This window comes from Convolutriloba macropyga, chromosome 11 (assembly GCF_964194025.1).
Source record: "Convolutriloba macropyga chromosome 11, txConMacr16.3, whole genome shotgun sequence".
Taxonomy (NCBI): Eukaryota; Metazoa; Xenacoelomorpha; order Acoela; family Convolutidae; genus Convolutriloba; species Convolutriloba macropyga.
The window spans coordinates 54,434,627-54,454,140 of record NC_134478.1 but is presented as its reverse complement, the minus strand read 5'-3'; the positions used below and the strand labels follow the sequence as shown (position 1 = coordinate 54,454,140).

At 36.1% G+C, this 19,514-nt stretch overlaps 1 protein-coding gene across 1 annotated transcript in view; it reads left to right on the top strand.

Annotated features, from left to right (window-relative positions):
- The window catches only part of LOC142349174 (uncharacterized), a 46,891-nt gene extending 27,877 nt beyond the window's left edge, over positions 1–19,014 (top strand). Inside the window, exon 3 of the mRNA XM_075400588.1 lies at positions 12,689–19,014. Within this exon, the coding sequence (XP_075256703.1) occupies positions 12,689–18,963 (6,275 nt within the window). The 3' untranslated portion in view covers positions 18,964–19,014. The remainder of the gene's footprint in view (positions 1–12,688) is intronic.
- Positions 19,015–19,514: the final 500 nt, after the last annotated feature.

Here is a 19,514-nt window from a genome sequence, read left to right as displayed (position 1 = left end):
GTTTGTCAAAGTTAAAGGTCTTTTTCAAGATGTAATTACTTTTTCTGACGATTTTGTGAGCCGTATGTATTGGTACTGCAAATTTAGGTTACTGCAGAGTTGATAGTATGTTACTGAGTTATTCTTTTTTCAACATTTTAATATCACTAATTTTAGCAGTTTTCAATAAAACTTGCAATTTTGTTTCAAATTTCTGAAAATCTCTTTTCGAGCTTCAGGTGCATTGCAATAGTTTAAGTAGTTGAAATGGTCAATAGTAGTTTACTGCACAGTTCGTAGTGCCAATGCAATGGTCTTAAGCGTTAAATAGACAACTTTTATCAATGTTTTACAAATTGACAAAGTAAGAAAAAATTGGAGGCAAAGTTCAATAAGCCATTTTTTATTTAAAAATAAAATACTTTTAAAAGTCAAAACGACCATAAGCTTTCAAGTAATAAATTAGATACAATAATTCGGAGCTAATTTGGAAGCCAATTGGACTTATCAATAGTAAGCTTTGATTTGAAATGTTCTGTTATTTAATTAACAAAAAAAAGATAAATTTTTTTTTTAAAAAAAGACCGACTGATTACAATCCAAACTATTTTTGGATTGTAACAGTCCAAGAGTGGTCCAAAACTAGCCCTGCTAATGCTGTTTGTCCATTCAGAACACCCAACTTTTCGAATGTCATTGATATAGATATTTTGTTAGTTAAAAAATCAAAAATAAATGCTGCGTTTTTGATAATCAACGAGTAAAGTTAGCAAAAAACGGCAAAGTTTTAATTACAGAGCGCTCTCAACGGTAGTTGAAGTAGAAATTGCCCCCTATGGAATCTACAAAGATTGTTTTAGTTGTGTTTGGGTGTGCACTTCCTGCAAATTTAATCAAAGTGGACTGAAGAAACTTATTTCATGCTGTTTTTGATGAAAAAGTCTTGATTTTGAAATATTTAGCCAGATTTTTTGACAAAAAATTAAACAGAAATAGCCGAATTTATTTTGTGTCCTTTATAACAAAATCAACGAGACTTTCTTAAAAAAATTGGTGAAATTTTTCTGTCAAAATTCCAAAAAAATGTGAATAAAATCAACGGAATTCACTTTTAAGGTTTGCACGTGACATAACGGGTAGTTTTAAGGAGACGAATTTTGAACTTCAAGGTAAAAGTTTCGAGAATTATTGCATTCATTATATTTTTGTTTAGTTTCTTTTGAATGTTTTTTGTTTCTCCAATTTTTTGGACTGCTTGCCTTTTTGTCTGCGAGTGTTAATTGATTTGCTGGTCCGATGCAGTACTTCTAATTTTTCATTCAATTCTTTGGATTGTATCTCAGGATCTGTCCCGCCGTTATAAAGAGGTTATTACACATTTCATGACTTTGATCATTCAAAACGGGATAAAAAGGTAAGGCCCACTGGGCATTAAGTTTTATTAGAGGCCTAAATCCGGCCTAAGTAGTCCCTCAAGTGCTGCTGCTCGGAAAGCCTTAATTAGAAGTTAAAAGGTCATTTTTAGGAGGTCTCGAGCCCAAAATTATAATTTTTCTTCTTTTGCCATTTTTTGAGGTTTTTTGTTTGATCACTTTTGAATTGACGTTTGTCAAAGTTAAAGGTCTTTTTCAAGATGTAATTACTTTTTCTGACGATTTTGTGAGCCATATGTATTGGTACTGCAAATTTAGGTTACTGCAGTTGATAGTATGTTACTGGGTTATTCTTTTTTCAACATTTTAATATCACTAATTTTAGCGGTTTTCAATAAAACTTGCAATTTTGTTTCAAATTTCTGAAAATCTCTTTTCGAGCTTCAGGTGCATTGCAATAGTTTAAGTAGTTGAATTGGTCAATAGTAGTTTACTGCACAGTTCGTAGTGCCAATGCAATGGTCTTAAGCGTTAAATAGACAACTTTTACCAATGTTTTACAAATTGACAAAGTAAGAAAAAATTGGAGGCAAAGTTCAATAAGCCATTTTTTATTTAAAAATAAAATACTTTTAAAAGTCAAAACGACCATAAGCTTTCAAGTAATAAATTAGATACAATAATTCGGAGCTAATTTGGAAGCCAATTGGACTTATCAATAGTAAGCTTTGATTTGAAATGTTCTGTTATTTAATTAACAAAAAAAAGATAAAATTTTTTTTATAAAAAAGACCGACTGATTACAATCCAAACTATTTTTGGATTGTAACAGTCTAAGATTGGCCCAAAACTAGCCCTGCTAATGCAGTTTGTCCATTCAGAACACCTAACTTTTCGAATGTCATTGATATAGATATTTTGTTAGTTAAAAAATCAAAAATAAATGCTGCGTTTTTGATAATCAACGAGTAAAGTTAGCAAAAAACGGCAAAGTTTTAATTACAGAGCGCTCTCAACGGTAGTTGAAGTACAAATTGCCCCCTATGGAATCTACAAAGATTGTTTTAGTAGTGTTTGGGTGTGCACTTCCTGCAAATTTAATCAAAGTGGACTGAAGAAACTTATTTCGTGCTGTTTTTGATAAAAAAAGTCTGGATTTTGAAATATTTAGCCAGATTTTTTGACAAAGAAGTTTAACAGAAATAGCCGCATTTATTTTCTGTCATTTAAAACAAAATCAACAAGACTCTTAAAAAAATTCTAACAAATTTTAGCAAATTGGGCGAAATTTTTCTGTCAAAATTCCAAAAAATGTGAATAAAATCAACGGAATTCACTTTTAAGGTTTGCACGTGAAATAACGGGTAGTTTCAAGGAGACGAATTTTGAACTTCAAGGTAAAAGTTTCGAGAATTATTGCATTCATTATATTTTTGTTTAGTTTCTTTTGAATGTTTTTTTTCTCCAATTTTTTGGACTGCTTGCCTTTTTGTCTGCGAGTGTTAATTGATATGCTGGTCCGATGCAGTACTTCTAATTTTTCATTCAATTCTTTGGATTGTATCTCAAGATCTGTCGCGCCGTTTTAAAGATGTTTTTACACATTTCATGACTTTGATCATTCAAAACGGGATAAAAAGGTAAGGCCCACTGGGCATTAAGTTTTATTAGAGGCCTAAATCCGGCCTAAGTAGTCCCTCAAGTGCTGCTGCTCGGAAAACCTTGATTAGAAGTTAAAAGGTCATTTTTAGGAGTTCTCGAGCCCAAAATTATAATTTTTGTTCTTTTGCCATTTTTTGAGGTTTTTTGTTTGATCACTTTTGAATTGACGTTTGTCAAAGTTAAAGGTCTTTTTCAAGATGTAATTACTTTTTCTGACGATTTTGTGAGCCATATGTATTGGTACTGCAAGTTTAGGTTACTGCAGAGTTGATAGTATGTTACTGGGTTACTCTTTTTTCAACATTTTAATATCACTAATTTTAGCAGTTTTCAATAAAACTTGCAATTTTGTTTCAAATTTCTGAAAATCTTTTCGAGCTTCAGGTGCATTGCAATAGTTTAATTAGTTGAAGTGGTTAATAGTAGTTTACTGCACAGTTTGTAGTGCCAATGCAATGGTCTTAAGCGTTAAATAGACAATTTTTACCAATGTTTTACAAATTGACAAAGTAAGAAAAAATTGGAGGCGAAGTTCAATAAGCCATTTTTTATTTAAAAATAAAATACTTTTAAAAGTCAAAACGACCATAAGCTTTCAAGTAACAAATTAGATACGATAATTCGGAGCTAATTTGGAAGCCAATTGGACTTATCAATAGTAAGCTTTGATTTGAAATGTTCTGTTATTTAATTAACAAAAAAAAGATAAATTTTTTTAATAAAAAAGACCGACGGATTACAATCCAAACTATTTTTGGATTGTAACAGTCCAAGGTTGGTCCAAAACTAGCCCTGCTAATGCTGTTTGTCCATTCAGAACACCTAACTTTTCGAATGTCATTGATATAGATATTTTGTTAGTTAAAAAATCAAAAATAAATGCTGCGTTTTTGATAATCAACGAGTAAAGTTAGCAAAAAACGGCAAAGTTTTAATTACAGAGCGCTCTCAACGCTAGTTGAAGTAGAAATTGCCCCCTATGGAATCTACAAAGATTGTTTTAGTTGTGTTTGGGTGTGCACTTCCTGCAAATTTAATCAATGTGGACTGAAGAAACTTATTTCGTGCTGTTTTTGATGAAAAAGTCTTGATTTTGAAATATTTAGCCAGATTTTTTGACAAAAAAATTAAACAGAAATAGCCGAATTTATTTTGTGTCCTTTATAACAAAATCAACAAGACTTTCTTTAAAAAATTCAACAAATTTTAGCAAAATTGGCGAAATTTTTCTGTCAAAATTCCAAAAAATGTGAATAAAATCAACGGAATTCACTTTTAAGGTTTGCACGTGAAATAACGGGTAGTTTTAAGGAGACGAATTTTGATTTTCAAGGTAAAAGTTTCGAGAATTATTGCATTCATTATATTTTTGTTTAGTTTCTTTTGAATGTTTTTTTTTCTCCAATTTTTTGGACTGCTTGCCTTTTTGTCTGCGAGTGTTAATTGATTTGCTGGTCCGATGCAGTACTTCTAATTTTTCATTCAATTCTTTGGATTGTATCTCAGGATCTGTCCCGCCGTTATAAAGATGTTTTACACATTTCATGACTTTGATCATTCAAAACGGGATAAAAAGGTAAGGCCTATTGGCATTAAGTTTTATTAGAGGCCTAAATCCGGCCTAAGTAGTCGCTCAAGTGCTGCTGCTGGGAAAGCCTTAATTAGAAGTTAAAAGGTCATTTTTAGGAGGTCTCGAGCCCAAAATTATAATTTTTCTTCTTTTGCCATTTTTTGAGGTTTTTTGTTTGATCACTTTTGAATTGACGTTTGTCAAAGTTAAAGGTCTTTTTCAAGATGTAATTACTTTTTCTGACGATTTTGTTAGCCATATGTATTGGTACTGCAAATTTAGGTTACTGCAGAGTTGATAGTGTGTTACTGGGTTATTCTTTTTTCAACATTTTAATATCACTAATTTTAGCAGTTTTCAATAAAACTTGCAATTTTGTTTCAAATTTCTGAAAATCTCTTTTCGAGCTTCAGGTGCATTGCAATAGTTTAAGTAGTTGAAGTGGTCAATAGTAGTTTACTGCACAGATTGTAGTGCCAATGCAATGGTCTTAAGCGTTAAATAGACAACTTTTACCAATGTTTTCATAAGACTTGATTTTTTTTCAAAATTTCTTTAAAAAACCTTGGTTCTTTTTTGAGTTTTTCAAGCCCATGGGGCAAAGAATTTCTTCTAGAGTTTGATAATAGGATGCTGCATTTCTAGTAGAAATGAAATGTTTTAAAACTTTTTTTTGGCAAACTTTTTTAAATTTTTTTTTGGTGAAATGCGCAATTTTCGAAATTTTTAGTTGTTTCTTTTGTTCAGTTTTTTCGGCCTCAGCGGACAGGTGACCTCCTCAGGGGTTTGATAGAATGCATATTAATTTTTTGAGGCTTGAATTTGGGGTACAGGGTGGCCTCTGGTGACAATAAAATGGCTCTGAAGAAATTAATATCACAAATTTTCGCAACATGGCATTAAATTTTAAATTGTTTTCTTTTTGCAATCTTTTGTCATTTTCTGAGTTTTTTTATCTCCACGGGCCAATAAATGTTATTAAGTTCTTGGAGAAGGGTTTTCGGTCAGATTTAAAAGACTCAAAACTGATTTAATGTTTCGAAATTAAGAAACTTCTTTCAATTTTTGCAATTTTCAATTTTATTTGAGTTTTTGTCATATTTCTTTTTATTTTTTTTGACCAATAAACCCATTTCAAGGCTTGGCTTAGGTTAATAGGTGCATTTTAATGGATAATTTTTAGCTATGATTATTGTTTAGTTTTTTTATCTGACAAAAGAACAACTGGACAATGCCAGCCAAAAAGACCAGCAGTCTCAGCAGTTGAGAAACTAAAATATACAGACTGCTAGTCTCTTTGGCTGGCATTGTTCAGTTGTTCTGCTTGTCAGACAAAATAGTTGTAAGCTTGTCCTTCAATTATTCGGATGGTATGTTTATGCCTTGTCCTGTTGTTTTTGTGTAAGATGTTTTTACACATTTTCAATGATCTTGAGTTTTCAAAACAAGGTATACAATTAAAGCTCCGCGGGCACCAAGTTTCATTAAAGGCCCTCAGCTGGTTTTATTAGTCCTTCAAGTGCTGAGAGTGGAGCAGCTGCTGGCAGGTCCTTATTTTAAGGTTAAATTGTCTTTGTCAGGGGTTTTTGAGCCCAGAATTTTAGAATATTTCACCTTTTTTTTTTTGTCATTTTTGAGTTTTTTTTAAATCAGACCTGAAAGGACGTCTTTAAAGTTGATAAGGGTTTTTTTAGGCATAATTACTGTTTATGGCAATTTTGTAAGCTATGTGTTCTGATACTGAAAACAAACACGCAAATTGATAATAACTTTTGCTAGTTCTTTCATGTTTACGTGAGTTTTTCCAGCCCCAGGAACAAGGGAAACTCCTCCAGGGTTTAATAATGTTTCTGCAATTTTTTCGGGGTAATGGAAGCGTATTCAAGCTTATAAGTACACAATTTTTTTGCAATTTTTTGTTGCAATTCATTTTTTCTAATGGTTTTGAATAATTTTGTAGTTTTCGATCTCGAGCATTCGGGGCATTCCTAGTTTTTCGATCTTCCTTATCCAGTCAAAATTTTTAAGGCTTGAATTTGTTAATATTTAGCTTCCTGAGACAATAAAATGGTTCTGAAGGTATTAATATCACAAATAAATTTTAGCTGCATTTCATTAACCTTTGCTGTTTTCAATTTTTTTTGAAATTCTATGTCATTCTCTGAGTTTATCTTCTCGGAAAAAACTTGTTTAGTTCTTGCAGAGGGGTAATTAGTCAGATTTAAAAGACGCAATTTTGGCCAATAAACCTTTCTATCATTATTGGCCAATAAACCCCCTTCAAGGTTTCTGCAGGGGTTAATAGGTGCGTTTAAATGGATCAAATGTGGCCTTGAGAATAAAAGCTTCAAGACTTTTGGTAGTGATTATATTTTTGCTCAGTTTATTTGATTGTTTAGTTTCTCAAATTTTGGTATTCTTTTTCTGTTTTTGGCTGGCATTGTTAAGTTGATCTAGTGCTCAGGTGCATTAATGTTCAGCTGTAATGGACTTTTGAAGTAGTTTTGTTTTTAATGTTTAGTAATAAAGAATTGATGGTAATATTCGAGGTGAAAAGGTCATTTGGATCCCAAGTCCCTTCAACCTATATAACCTACCCCTCTCTCCAACTAGCCCCCTTCCACCTACCGCCACACAAAAACGTCTACCACCCCAACAGTTTACCCCCCTTCTCCCCCCAACTAAACTCTCTCCTCCACTTAACTGGCCACCTTTCCCACTAAAATAGATTTTCTTTTTCACTGTATTTTGCCTTTTTTTGTTTTTTATCATATCACTGAAATAGGTAGGGTTAGATGAGAGTTTTTATTGCACGACTCTTTGACTTTTTTCCGGTATTAGACCGGCTACGGTTCTTTTGGCTAGAACAAGTTTTTTCATGACTTGAATTTTGACTTCTTTGGTTTCAAAAATTTGCCTCTGTTTTTTTGATGTACTTCTGTTTTCGAACATTGGACTTCAACAGTAGCGTACTTTGCAATGTATAGCTGTTAGTAACTGCTCGTTAATAACGAGGTGAAAATGTCAATTTTAGATTTTTTGGTCTATATAAATTACCTCTACTTAAATAAAACTAATAATTAAAACTACAAACCTTCCACCTACGTGCGCCCCTAACCCCGCACCTATCCCCCCTCCACCTACGCCACTCCTTACCCACCAACTTGCCAACAATCCCCCACCAACCCTCAGCACCTACCCACACCCCTGAACTGAAAAATGTGTCTGCGTTTTCCAAAACAGTTTTTAATGTGTTTTGCAGCGCTACTTTTTGATTTTTCTGGTCTCTATTTTGGTGATCTGTTTTTGGTAAGGTAAGTGCACGACGCTTTGATTAGTTTCTGGTGTTCTACAAATTTTTCGGGCTGTTTTTTCTGCGAATTTTTTGCTTGACCGCCTTTGATCTATTCTTCTAAAATAATCGAGTGACTTTTCAGGTAAATGACTTTCCAGGCATTTCTTGATTTTTGAGTGATTTCAATAGCTCTCAGTACAAAATAAAGTTTGTTGTTCAAACAACCGATAGTTGGAGAGACAATTACAAGGCCCTGATAGCCGAGTGGTTGTTACTCCGTCGAGGTGACGGAATCGGACGCAGGAGGTCATGTTCGAACCCTACCGTCGGCTGATGCTTTCGCACCCGTAAAGAAATTTGTTTTTAGGCTGAAGCCAATGAATTCAAATTGCGCTGCCTCTCCTTGGTGAGCAATTTTTCTGACGTTAGTCGGTTTATGTTGCTTTTTGAGACTCAAAAAGTCTTTACAGTGGCTTGCTTTTTAATCGCCAAAATATAGCAAATATTGAAACAGGAAATTCAGTCAGTGATAAAGAAATTTGAAAAACGCTTTCATTAACAGTTGAAGAGGAAGGAGCAGAGATCTTTTCATTGGTCATACTGGTTTGTATAGAAAGAAAAACTGAGTGCAAAGCTCTTTTTAGAATTTTTAATTGAATTTTTTGTCTTATATTTCAATATAGAAGGTTTTTGAGAAATTTTAGATTGAGGCAGTTACCAGGTGTAATTTTTTGGTGTTTTGATTGCTCAATTCAGTGATCTATTATAGTGTTATATTATAGTGATCTACTAGCTAATGCGAAAGTTTGTTTTATAGAAAAAAGTTTTTGGTACTTTTGATTTGAAAAGAGAAGCAGGACCTTTTTTATCTTTTGAAACAGGTTCATACGGTTTACATTCCAAATAGAGACTGGCCCAATCTGATGGAGATTAGAGGGAGTTTATTTTATTTTTGTTTGAATATTGAGGTCTACAAATCAGCTTTTTGTGAGCTCAATTGTTTTAATTTTTTTCATATTTCATGGTATCTGGTTTCATACCTTGCTGAATTTCACGTACCGAATGAAGTTGAATGCTGTCATTTATCCTAGTCAAAACCAGTTTTTATAATGTGTTCTAAACTGTTGTTGAAGCGTGCCACCTAAAATATTGCGTTAAAAACCATCCAAATTTTCAATTCTATTCAAAGCTGCATTCATAAATGAGTGTTGTAAAAAGCGGAAATGTTTTTTTTTTCGCTCTCCACTTTTATATCAGTAAGTCAAATTTTTTCTGTTACTTTAGTTGAAAACAACTCCAAATTGTTTTTTTGTCAGTAACGCTAATTGTTTGAAATTGTTGTTTTTGACGTCATGCTCCGAATAGACATATTTTTATTGATGTTGACGGTGTTTATTGATGTATTTGGCTCACATATGTTTCTTTTTGAGCTGAGAGCATTTTTAAAATGTAAATTTAAAGTTATAACCACACTAAAAACGTTTGGTTAAATATTTACATTTTCAAAATCGCCTTGTAAATATATGAATAGTTTGGTCTTTATACTTCAGTAGAAAAAATGACTAAAGCCTCTTTCTTGTCTATCTATTGGAACACGTTCATGCAGTTTGACCATTTAACTGCTTATTTTTTCCTTGAATTGTTTTTAGGTTTTTCTTTTCGGATTTCAATTGGTAAATTATTCCACCTAGAAAAATTTCTGATCAGTGACCTGTCACTCCATTTGGATTGGCACTTATTCTTTGGAAAAACTAGAAAGTTTTGGTGTTTTTGTTTAATTCCTACTTTCCAAAAATCCTTGTGGTTTTCGTTTCTCGACTGGTCGCTTTATATTGTGAAAGATCAAAAAATTTAAGACGACAAACTTTTTTAATGAAAAATTCTGCTGGTAAATTTTTGTCTTTCAATGATAGATCTCTTGCACGGTCAACTTTTGTGCACAGGTTGCAAACCTTTATTCCCCAGTTTATTTGTCTATTAACTCTCTGAAGTGACATAACCGATAACAATTTGAAAAAATCCACTGAAATTGAGATGGGATAAAACAAGTGATCTAAAAAGACCGATTCTTGCTTTTAATGGTAGAAAATGTCTTACTAAGTAAATTGACCTAATAGCGCTTGCCATGTTTGTTAAAGTTTTATTTAGCAGTATGTCATAAATTTGATTGTTATCAATCATTATACCTAAATTATGCCAACTTGTTTTTGGCTCTATGAAAATTCCATTATAATGCAATTGCTCAATTTTGGATTCACCATTTTTTTGAAAAACCACAACTTCTGTTTTATATCGCTTTAGAGTTAGCATATTCTGCCTCATATAACTGTCAGTATATTCAAATACACTGTTGATTTAGCATAGGAGATTTTTATCGGACTTCGAATGACAAATAATGCATGTCATCTGCAAACTGTAAAACATCCTCTTTTCATTTTATCTGGGATATATCGTTGATATAAATTATAAAAATTAAAGGTCCGGGAACTTTTCCTTGAAGTACGCCAAGGCTGATTTTCACCCAGTTCGATTATTCGATGCCGTTCTTTACGAATTGTTTTCTGTTAGACAAAAACGATTCTAGCATTGCAATTGATTCCGTACTAAATCCATATTTTGTAATTTTTTCGAGAAATTTTGAGAGATATTGAGTTAGAAGCTTCATAAATAGACATTTTATACACTTGAAGGACCATGTATTAAGTGATCCAGGACCCGCTGCTTTTTTTCTGGTAATTGATCAATTGCAGTAAACAGTTCTTTTCTCGTTATATGTGTGAAGGAAATCACAGTTTTGTCAAAGGCATAGTCCGTTAGCTCAACCTTTTCGGTTTCGCCTTCGTATAAACCTAATTTAGAAAAACAAATATTAATTTTGTTAGCGATTTCTTTTTTTCTTTTTTATCTTTCTAATTATCTTGTTTTAACCGAATTCTAGAAATTTCGTTGTTTTTGGCCTCGTGTTTTATATTTGTTTTAGTGAATTTCCACTGTTTCTTTGAATCGGGGAACTTTCAAACAGCTTATGTGATTAATTGTTACCCGCTCTTCTTAATAGTCTGTTTGTATGGTTTCTTATTCTTGTTTGAGTTATGTGTTAACAGAATTTTACATCAAATATATTTTGGCGAAATATCTCAGTGGAACATCTTTCTATTAAATTTTAACTGAGAAATTTATACAATTGATCTTATTCTACCTCATTTATGTCTCTTCAAACACCCCACTTTTTTGGGACCCCGTTTTTGTAAGAAACTTCTGTTGCTTTTTCTTTTTCGGTTTTTATACCGAATGATTTGAATGGACAATACTAGAAATCTACTAGATCGAAATTTTGATTGTTGGGCTCTCAAGCGCTTTGACGCTTGCTTTAGTGATGTCTAAATTTTTTCTACATTTTATATGTTTCTCTTATTAATTTTGCGGCTATTGGGTTATGCCTGCTGATGTATTAGTCAGTTTTTTTGCATGACTTTGTTGTTTGACCAAATTTCTCACGAGTTAATACTTTTGGGCCAATTGAAGCTCCAAACAATGCCAGTTGATGCTTTGAAAGATTCTTTGATTTTCGAAGATTTTTTTTTTCGAATCTGTTCTGTTTGCCTCCCCCCCCCCCAAGCTTAGTGGGTTTATATCTTTTGCGCACGTGCTATTTTTTACATAGTAACGTACGAAACGGGGGGGGGGGGGGGAGCAGAACAGAATGGATCTGAAACTTGGACATATCGCTCTATGATTTATTATAGCTGCGAAGCTGTAAGCTGAGCGTAGCTATATTGCGGTGCTCTTGGTTTTTTTTTGTTTCGTCGTCTGACGCTTCGTTTTCGTTTTACATTTGTTCTAGAACATTCTGTCTCGTCACTGCTTAAATGGCTTTTTCGCGCTTGATTTCACGCTTTCTGCGAGACCTAAATTGCGGTAAATTCAGAAACAGAATCTGTTCCTAAAATAAAGTTGATTGTAAGAAAACAGATTGTATGGTCCGACAGCCGAGTGGTTAAGGCAACTGGCTGTCAATCCGGAGATCGCCGGTTCGAGGCGCGACAGGGAAACTTTTTTTGCACCCAAAAACAACCTCCTTTGAAATAAACTTGTAAGTTTTATAGGCGGCGGCGATAACTATTATCAACTCACTTCTGTATCTTTTTCCATCTGTATTTTACGGCACGCAAGTCTATTTCGCAGCTATTCCGGCAATCTGCCGGCTATGTTAGTTGTTGTAGCTGTAGCACAGAGCAGACCTGCAATTAGTGGGTAGTTTTGGAGGGATATCGGCGCCGATATCCCTGTGATTTTGTCATTTATCGCGTTGTTTGCAAAACGGAAGATTATCGCTTTCTGATGGAAGACATGTTAGCCGAAGAGATCCTTCATCATGAAGAGCCGAACAGCGCCCAAAGAATTGCTTTAAATTTTGTATGGTAGCAATAAAAAAAATTAGAGAGTGCTGGGACAATAGTGCTTTGATTTGTTTATGGATAATGAAATTTTTATTGAAACAAATTAAAAAGAAACTTCTTGTCACTGAATAAATGATGAATAAACTTCACAGGTATTCTGGAACATTCTTGCCCGTATTCTTATTTTTTAACAATTGGTTTTTTCCTTCTTGGGATTCTTACGCACTGGTATGCTAATGGAACACCTCTATAAAGTCTACTGCAGATATTTTTAGTTATCGGCTAACTCTGTTTCGTAGGCCAAATCTCTAAGGATTCGTTCCTTTTCTCGGACAATTAACGAAACTTTGAAAGTAGCTTCTTCATTTCCCAACTAAGGTTTTGATATTTTCATTGTGTGATTATACAGGAGTCAAAGACGAGAACATCGCAAGTATGTCTCAACTGGACGTTGATATTGACTGTACCAGACTCGAATTATTGGAATTCTCGGATCTGGAAACGAGGGAGCCGATGACATCTAATTCCAAATCTTGTCTCCACTCAAGGCGCAACTGCATTCAAGGCCGATTCAAGGACCTTCTTTACGATTACTACCATCCTGTTGATTCAAAATTAACCGCCTCGAATGCTAGCGAGTCTTCGAACATATTCTTTTTTACTAAACTCGATTCCCTCGTTGAAATCTCACCCACTGATTTTGAAACTGTTTCTTTTCGACATCCTGAAAACGACACTGAAAGTAGTCTGGAGACATTTGGAGCTTTGCAAGATGTGCCTATTTTGCCAGAGCCTCTTTTTCTGCAGTTGTGGTGCACAGCTGAAATCAATGGGTCCCAGTTTTGCGAAATTCATTTGGGGTCAAAACTGCCGACTTGTCTTAAGGAGATTTATCAGCATGTCTATGACCAGGTCAAACGAGATTGTTTTGACTCTGAAGAAAGTTCTGCCGAAAAATGGTTGCCAACAATTGAAGCCCCTTTAGATATTAGAAAGCTGCGGGTATGTCTCAAGTTTGATTTTTTGCACCTTGCGCATGTGGACAATTTATTCACTGTTGTGAAGGAGTTTGAAAGTGCGTCAAGAGTCAGAACATCAAGCTCAGTTTACGAATACGCAAATTCGTCCGTTTATGAAAACAGCAATGGTACTGACATGGATACTAGTTTGATTCCCAAGCATGTCCCAAATCAAGATGACTTTCTTGAGCGAATGAGGTGGTTTATTAGCGATGTCGTTGCCACATGTCTCCACGATTCGATAACTCCCATCCCTCTGGGCGTGAATGTTCACGAGAAGATTAAACAGCACGTGAAAGCTTTTGAGCCCAGTCACAGCAACTCTGATTTCAGAGAACTCAATTTGAAGTTTGTCGAGAATTCATTGTCCAGTTTTGACTTACTAGAAAAAGAGCTGAAAAAATTCGAATGGAAAAATTTTAAAGTTCGCCAGTTAGGCTATTCGATTCCCATGTATTCACTCTATGTTGACAAGTCTGTAGTTTTGGACCACAAAATCAGCAGAAGAATTAAACATAAAACATTTACTACTCCGAAAAGAACTACTCATTTATCGGGCACCTCTTTCGAAATGGGTTCCGAATGTTGTGGTGATTGCCATTCGGCTACTCTTAGTCGAGGACCTTCTGGAACTTTTGTCAGCGATAGCACCCGAAGTTTGGCCGGAGGTCCCAGAGACGAATTTATGAGTGAACTTGGCCCTGAATTTACTTCCCCTTTTATGAAAGAATTTGAAGAATGCCTTGAAATTGATAACCCGATGAAAGCATCGTCTATAATTGACGGCAATGTTGACGATTCTGAAGACAGAGAAGCTAGCGCTGTTGCACACGGTTTTGTAAACGATTCTTTGACCAATGTCGGAAGGGGAGAAACTTTGAAATTTTGCTGCGATTATGATGCTGACACGAGCAATTGCATGGACTCCATTTCAGTTCAGGACCAGGAAGCTCTTGAAGATTTCAGACCTAAAAATGACAGTTTCTGGATGGTGTTCGAACTGGACATGAGCTCAACCGATTACTGCTGCAGGATCTATCTGCATAAAGCCTTCTGCTGTGAGTATGATATTGCAGGATGTTGCTCAGATGACGCTTTCCGTGAATTCGAAGTTTACGTTCAAAATAGTGTCCACAAAGTCAACCAGATAAAATTGCTCGAGCATTTCTACAATAATGAATACTGTTTGCCAATATTACTTAATGATACGAGCGAGTTCAGTGCATACCAGGAATCGCTGATAGACTGGCGAGAGCTGGTCGGAACCGCAGACTTTTCGGAATGGGATCCGGACCAGTTCCGCTGTCAAGAAGTCAAGCGGATCGTGATTCCGATCCACGTTAGAATCCAGCCAGCGAACCCGAAGTCCGGAAGTGTTGATGTAACCAATGCTGTTGTCTCGCTCTTCCAAAAATGTGGCATTAAAAACGCGAGAGTGCCACCGAATGTGTCTCTGTACAGAACCGAAGATGGTCATGTATTTTACTTCAAATGTTCAATTGAAGACAACACTTCGAAAAAAGCAACAGGTGGTAAGAACAGCGATGGAGCGCTGGGATCAAGTCATAATGCCAACAGATACGGGGAGGTTTTCCAGCCTTCCCAATCAGTATCCTACTCTTCCCCAAGGATCAAGTACTCATTGGTAGTCAATATCTTTGGGGTGGGAGAACTTGACTGGTTTCTGAAAAGTGATTTGCAAACTCAAATCGAAGCCGCTTTGCGAGATAAAACATTGTCCCAATTATGGAATGCTTTTGTTCAGAGTCAATGTAAGCTTTACAACGCAGACGTTGAGCTTTTACAGCCGAAAAACTCGGCTCCAAATATTTACTATTTCGATATACCAAACGAGTTTTACACTCATTTGTACCATTTAATGTGGCATCTGAAAACGAACGTGAGTTTGTACACAGTTGAGCCGAAGTACTGGAACTCGGACGATCACGACTTCCATTTTAAAGGTCCGAACGGAGAACAATGTCAAAGCGTTAACTCCAGGTTGTTTATCAATATTAAAGACGATTCCCCACATGTTGTGAGAACCGCAGCTGTAAACGCGAAACGATTCAGGTCTAGAAGTGATCCGGGTATTGCGTTGCTGGAGTTTGGCATCGTCTCTCCTTTTGAACAGAATCGCAAGTCTGAAATGTCATTTGGGTTCGAAGAGTTGAACAAATTTTCAAGCTTAACAAATTTGCCTTGCTCTGAACTAGTACCGGACGAATGTTTAAGGGATGATAAGTATTACTTGCGGTTTAGTGTTTGGGAAACTGGGAAAATTGACAGGGATAAACTCCTGAATAAAGTTCTGTTCAGTTGTGTTAATCAGGCCTTGTGTGATGTGTATATTGAGTATAAATTGTTACATCACGCCCCTGTCAGTGTTGAAGGTCCGGTCATTAAAGATGTGAACCATGTTGACCTCTTTAGCTTGCCGCCCGAGTCGCATTTAGGTCAACATCGACGCCCTAACCCCCCAAACGTGGACAACATTGCATTTTACCTGAACTCAGTGTTCCCATGGTTAACTCAAAGTCATGAGAATTCGAACTGTCTCTCAGTCTGTACCCATAAATGTACGCTTAACTTTCGTCAAAGACTGTCCGAATTTTTCTTTGCAGTGCAAAGCGCAATTAAACAGGACAACAAAGGTACAGAGTTTGTATGGTTATTATACAGAAACAAAAACGGAAGATTGCTCAAAATGAGAGATCAATCGTTGACAAAAGCCCTCACGGGTTCAGAAATGGGTCTCGACTTCCCGGAACTGATTTTGCCCCCTCAAACTGAAATCGCCGAGTATTACTTCTTAGCGTTCAACCCGAGTGATTGGTCGTTTTCAGGGCGCAGTCGACATGCGTCTGGGAGTTCAGAGTCTAAGTTTTCGATTTCACGACATCAAGTCGTAAACGTGCCGAAAGATATACTCGTTGATTCGGTTAACAGACGAAGTGTGATTATTGGAAAATTCCAAAATCGGGAACTGTCTTCGGTAGCGTACAATATTCCAACGTTTGCGAACTTTTTCAGCCAATTTGACGAAAAAGCTCAGAGCATGAATTTTGATTCGAGAGTTTTGAACTGTATTGTAAGGCAGAAAATGGGGCTCTATAATCATCAGTGTTTTGCAGATACAGCTCGCAGAGGAAAATCTAGACAACAACGTTCCTTCCATTTCCACGATAAGTTTAAAGAGCACCGACTTAATTTAGACCCTAAATGTGATATGCAAACAGTCGATGAAGTTATGAAGTACCAGCCTAACTTTTATAACAAAATCGTGGCTGCGCAGGAGAAGTCGTCAACGTCGAAAACGTCTGCGGGCAGGTCATTTGTTCCTAAGGTCAAAGTCGCTTTTGTAGAAGCTTTGAAACAGTTTGCTCTTACGTACGAATATAAGAGGTCCAAAAACTTTATCGCAGATTACATGAAAAAGTTCGAGACGTGCGTTTTTGACCAAAAGCGAGACAGTCTTACGATTAGTCGAGATGAACTAGACTTGATCATGTCCAGATCACGTTTGTATCATTACATAACAACGCCCATGTTTTTTGCGACATCCTGGCAAAAAATGGTCACCAGTTCTGCGATGGAAATTTCCGCGGAAACTTCAAATGTTTCTAACAGCTCCTACGACGAACGGAAACAAAGCATCATAAACACTTTCTCAGAGAAATTCGACCACAAAGTCAGACTTGAAATCAGCAATCCCCCGCCTGTTTTGACCCAGAGGGTTAAACACCTTAGCGGAACCCAAACTCACCAGCAGGCCGGGCAACAAACCCTGTTCTTCCCGGGTTCGGTAGGGTCGCATAGCCGAGATCATGACAGAACAACGGCTAAATTTACTCGATACGTGGTTCGGTCAGTAAATTATGGGGGCGTTGCTATCTTAAAGTTTGGCTTTTACATCAAAGAATACGACTGTTTTTTCTGTGTCCAATTGAATACGTTTTTGTTTCGAAAAAACGGAGGCGCAAATAGTTTCGAACTTTTTGACGACTATTATCAAAAGCTTGACTATCTTCTACAGAATTTACACGTTCATTCCTTCGCATACGACTTGCAGTTGCAAATGATTTGGAGTTACATTTTGGAGAAGAACGCGGCTGTCATTCCTCTAACGTACCCAGAACTGGAATCGAGTCAAAGAAATATCTTGAAATTCTTGATGGACTTCATAAAGTTTCATCATGGCAAAGCGCCCGCAAGCTCGGTAAAACGACTTTTAAGTAAGCAAATTCGAATTTCACTCGGAGTCGGAGACGATATAGATCCCAAACGGTTTTACGAGTATCTAGTTGACCGCAAGGAGCAGTATAACATTGTATGCATCAGTGTACCGGGCTTAATGGGCAAAACCGCCCTTGAAAATACGACTTTAATTACACGAAGTTACAATTTGCCCACAGTCCACGAATTGGAGAGTCTTGCGGTCGGGCAACTTAAGTGTATACTATTATTTGCCCACGACAGCTTTGAAAAAACAGAACATAAACATCGTAAACATGCGGGACAGGCGTGCAACGAACAGCTTTGTTGCAAATACGATTTAAGAAAGACAGGCAAAGAGAAAATTCTTCTAATTCGGTACTTCTTGATTCTGAGTTCAGAAATTGTGGGTCAATCAAACCCGCTTTTGCAGAGGTTCAAATCAAACTTAAGACCCGAAGAGCGTCGCAAAGTCAGCAAAATTGAGCATGAAATGTCGAAATCGCTCAACGATTTAATGAGTGACCAAGATCGTGTTTGTACCAGTCAAATTCAGAAAGTTCTCGAACGTGTGAAAAAAGATTTTCACCGAGATTTGCTCCTGAACAAAATTGTGGACTGTTGTTCGACTCAGAAGACTGAAAATAGCACAAGTGTTCCCTCCGAACAACCCCAAACTGCATCGTCTTCTAGAGCCCAAACGTTCTCTTCAGTATTTAATAGCAGCGACACGAAAAAGAAAATATCATCTTCGTCATCGGCGATGCTAACTCAAAGTCAAATATTCCAGTCTTGTTTGAACGAGAAAGAATCTTTAATGCTTTTGGACTTTTTCCTGCCCATTTCGGTTGATACTTATTTACAACAAGCCCAAAATGAGGTCACGGGCATGGATTTAGACTCAAAGGCATCTGATATCTTCACGGCTAAATTCAGCGGGTTGATAGAATTGATAATGCCAAAAATTGACGAGTTCTTGCTAGCACTGTCGAAGATTGCATTTGTTCACGTTCTTACTTTTTCTTCAGAGCAGAAAGATACTTTCAACATTTCTTCTCAAAACACTCACGATTTTGACATTATTAACCAAAGTTATTTTGCGGAGAAAAAATCAATTGATACTGATGCACAATGCGCCCTCATTTTCAAACGAAATTCGGGCAAATCCGAGTTCTCAACTTTGCCGTTTATTCCACAATTTTTGCTTTTGGTAGCAAGATCTGGAAATATCCCGGCTGTCGTGTACCAGAAGTTGAAGAATTCGGCAAATTACGACAGTTCGGTCAGTTTGCAAAACTGTCATCACAGAGCAATGATAGACTCGAAATTGATGATTGCATCGACAGTTCCTCTGAGACACAATAAGAAACATATAATCTATTCCAAAGACAATATTGATTTTATCCGGAGCGTCTATAATTTTATGATTTATTTCTCATTCTTGAATTAATTTGACTATTGTATCGAGCTGATATCAGGAGATATTTAACATTAATCTGGATTACCCATTTTTATATTTCTTAGAAGTCTTACTAAGTCATATGATTTTTTGGTAATTAATTGCTTTCGAGCGAAGTAAGGAGCTATTGTTGTAAACGTGTGTTGTTTCTTCATGCACAAAGTTCGCTTCGCCGTTTTCTTCTAGAACGATCTTTCGATTTCACTTCTTTAGTAACTTCCACCCTTGACTTTTTTGAGTGATTTGAATTGCGCGCATTCAGATATTAAGTCTGTTGCTAACATACAACAGATTCTAAGTCCGTGTTGCGTATTTGTTAATTTGACCGACTGTTATCCGAAGGGTGGCGTGTTCGAACCCCTCCCTAGTCAGAGGTTTTTTCATCATAAGGTTCTCTAGCTTGTGCTCCCTTCTATTTTTATTGCCTCGCCAGCCGCTCACATTATAGGTCACATATATTTTGAATGATTTTAGTAGTCATGCAAAGAGCATACAAAAATTCAAACCTACTCTCAACATGCTTCTATCATTATGCTCTAAGC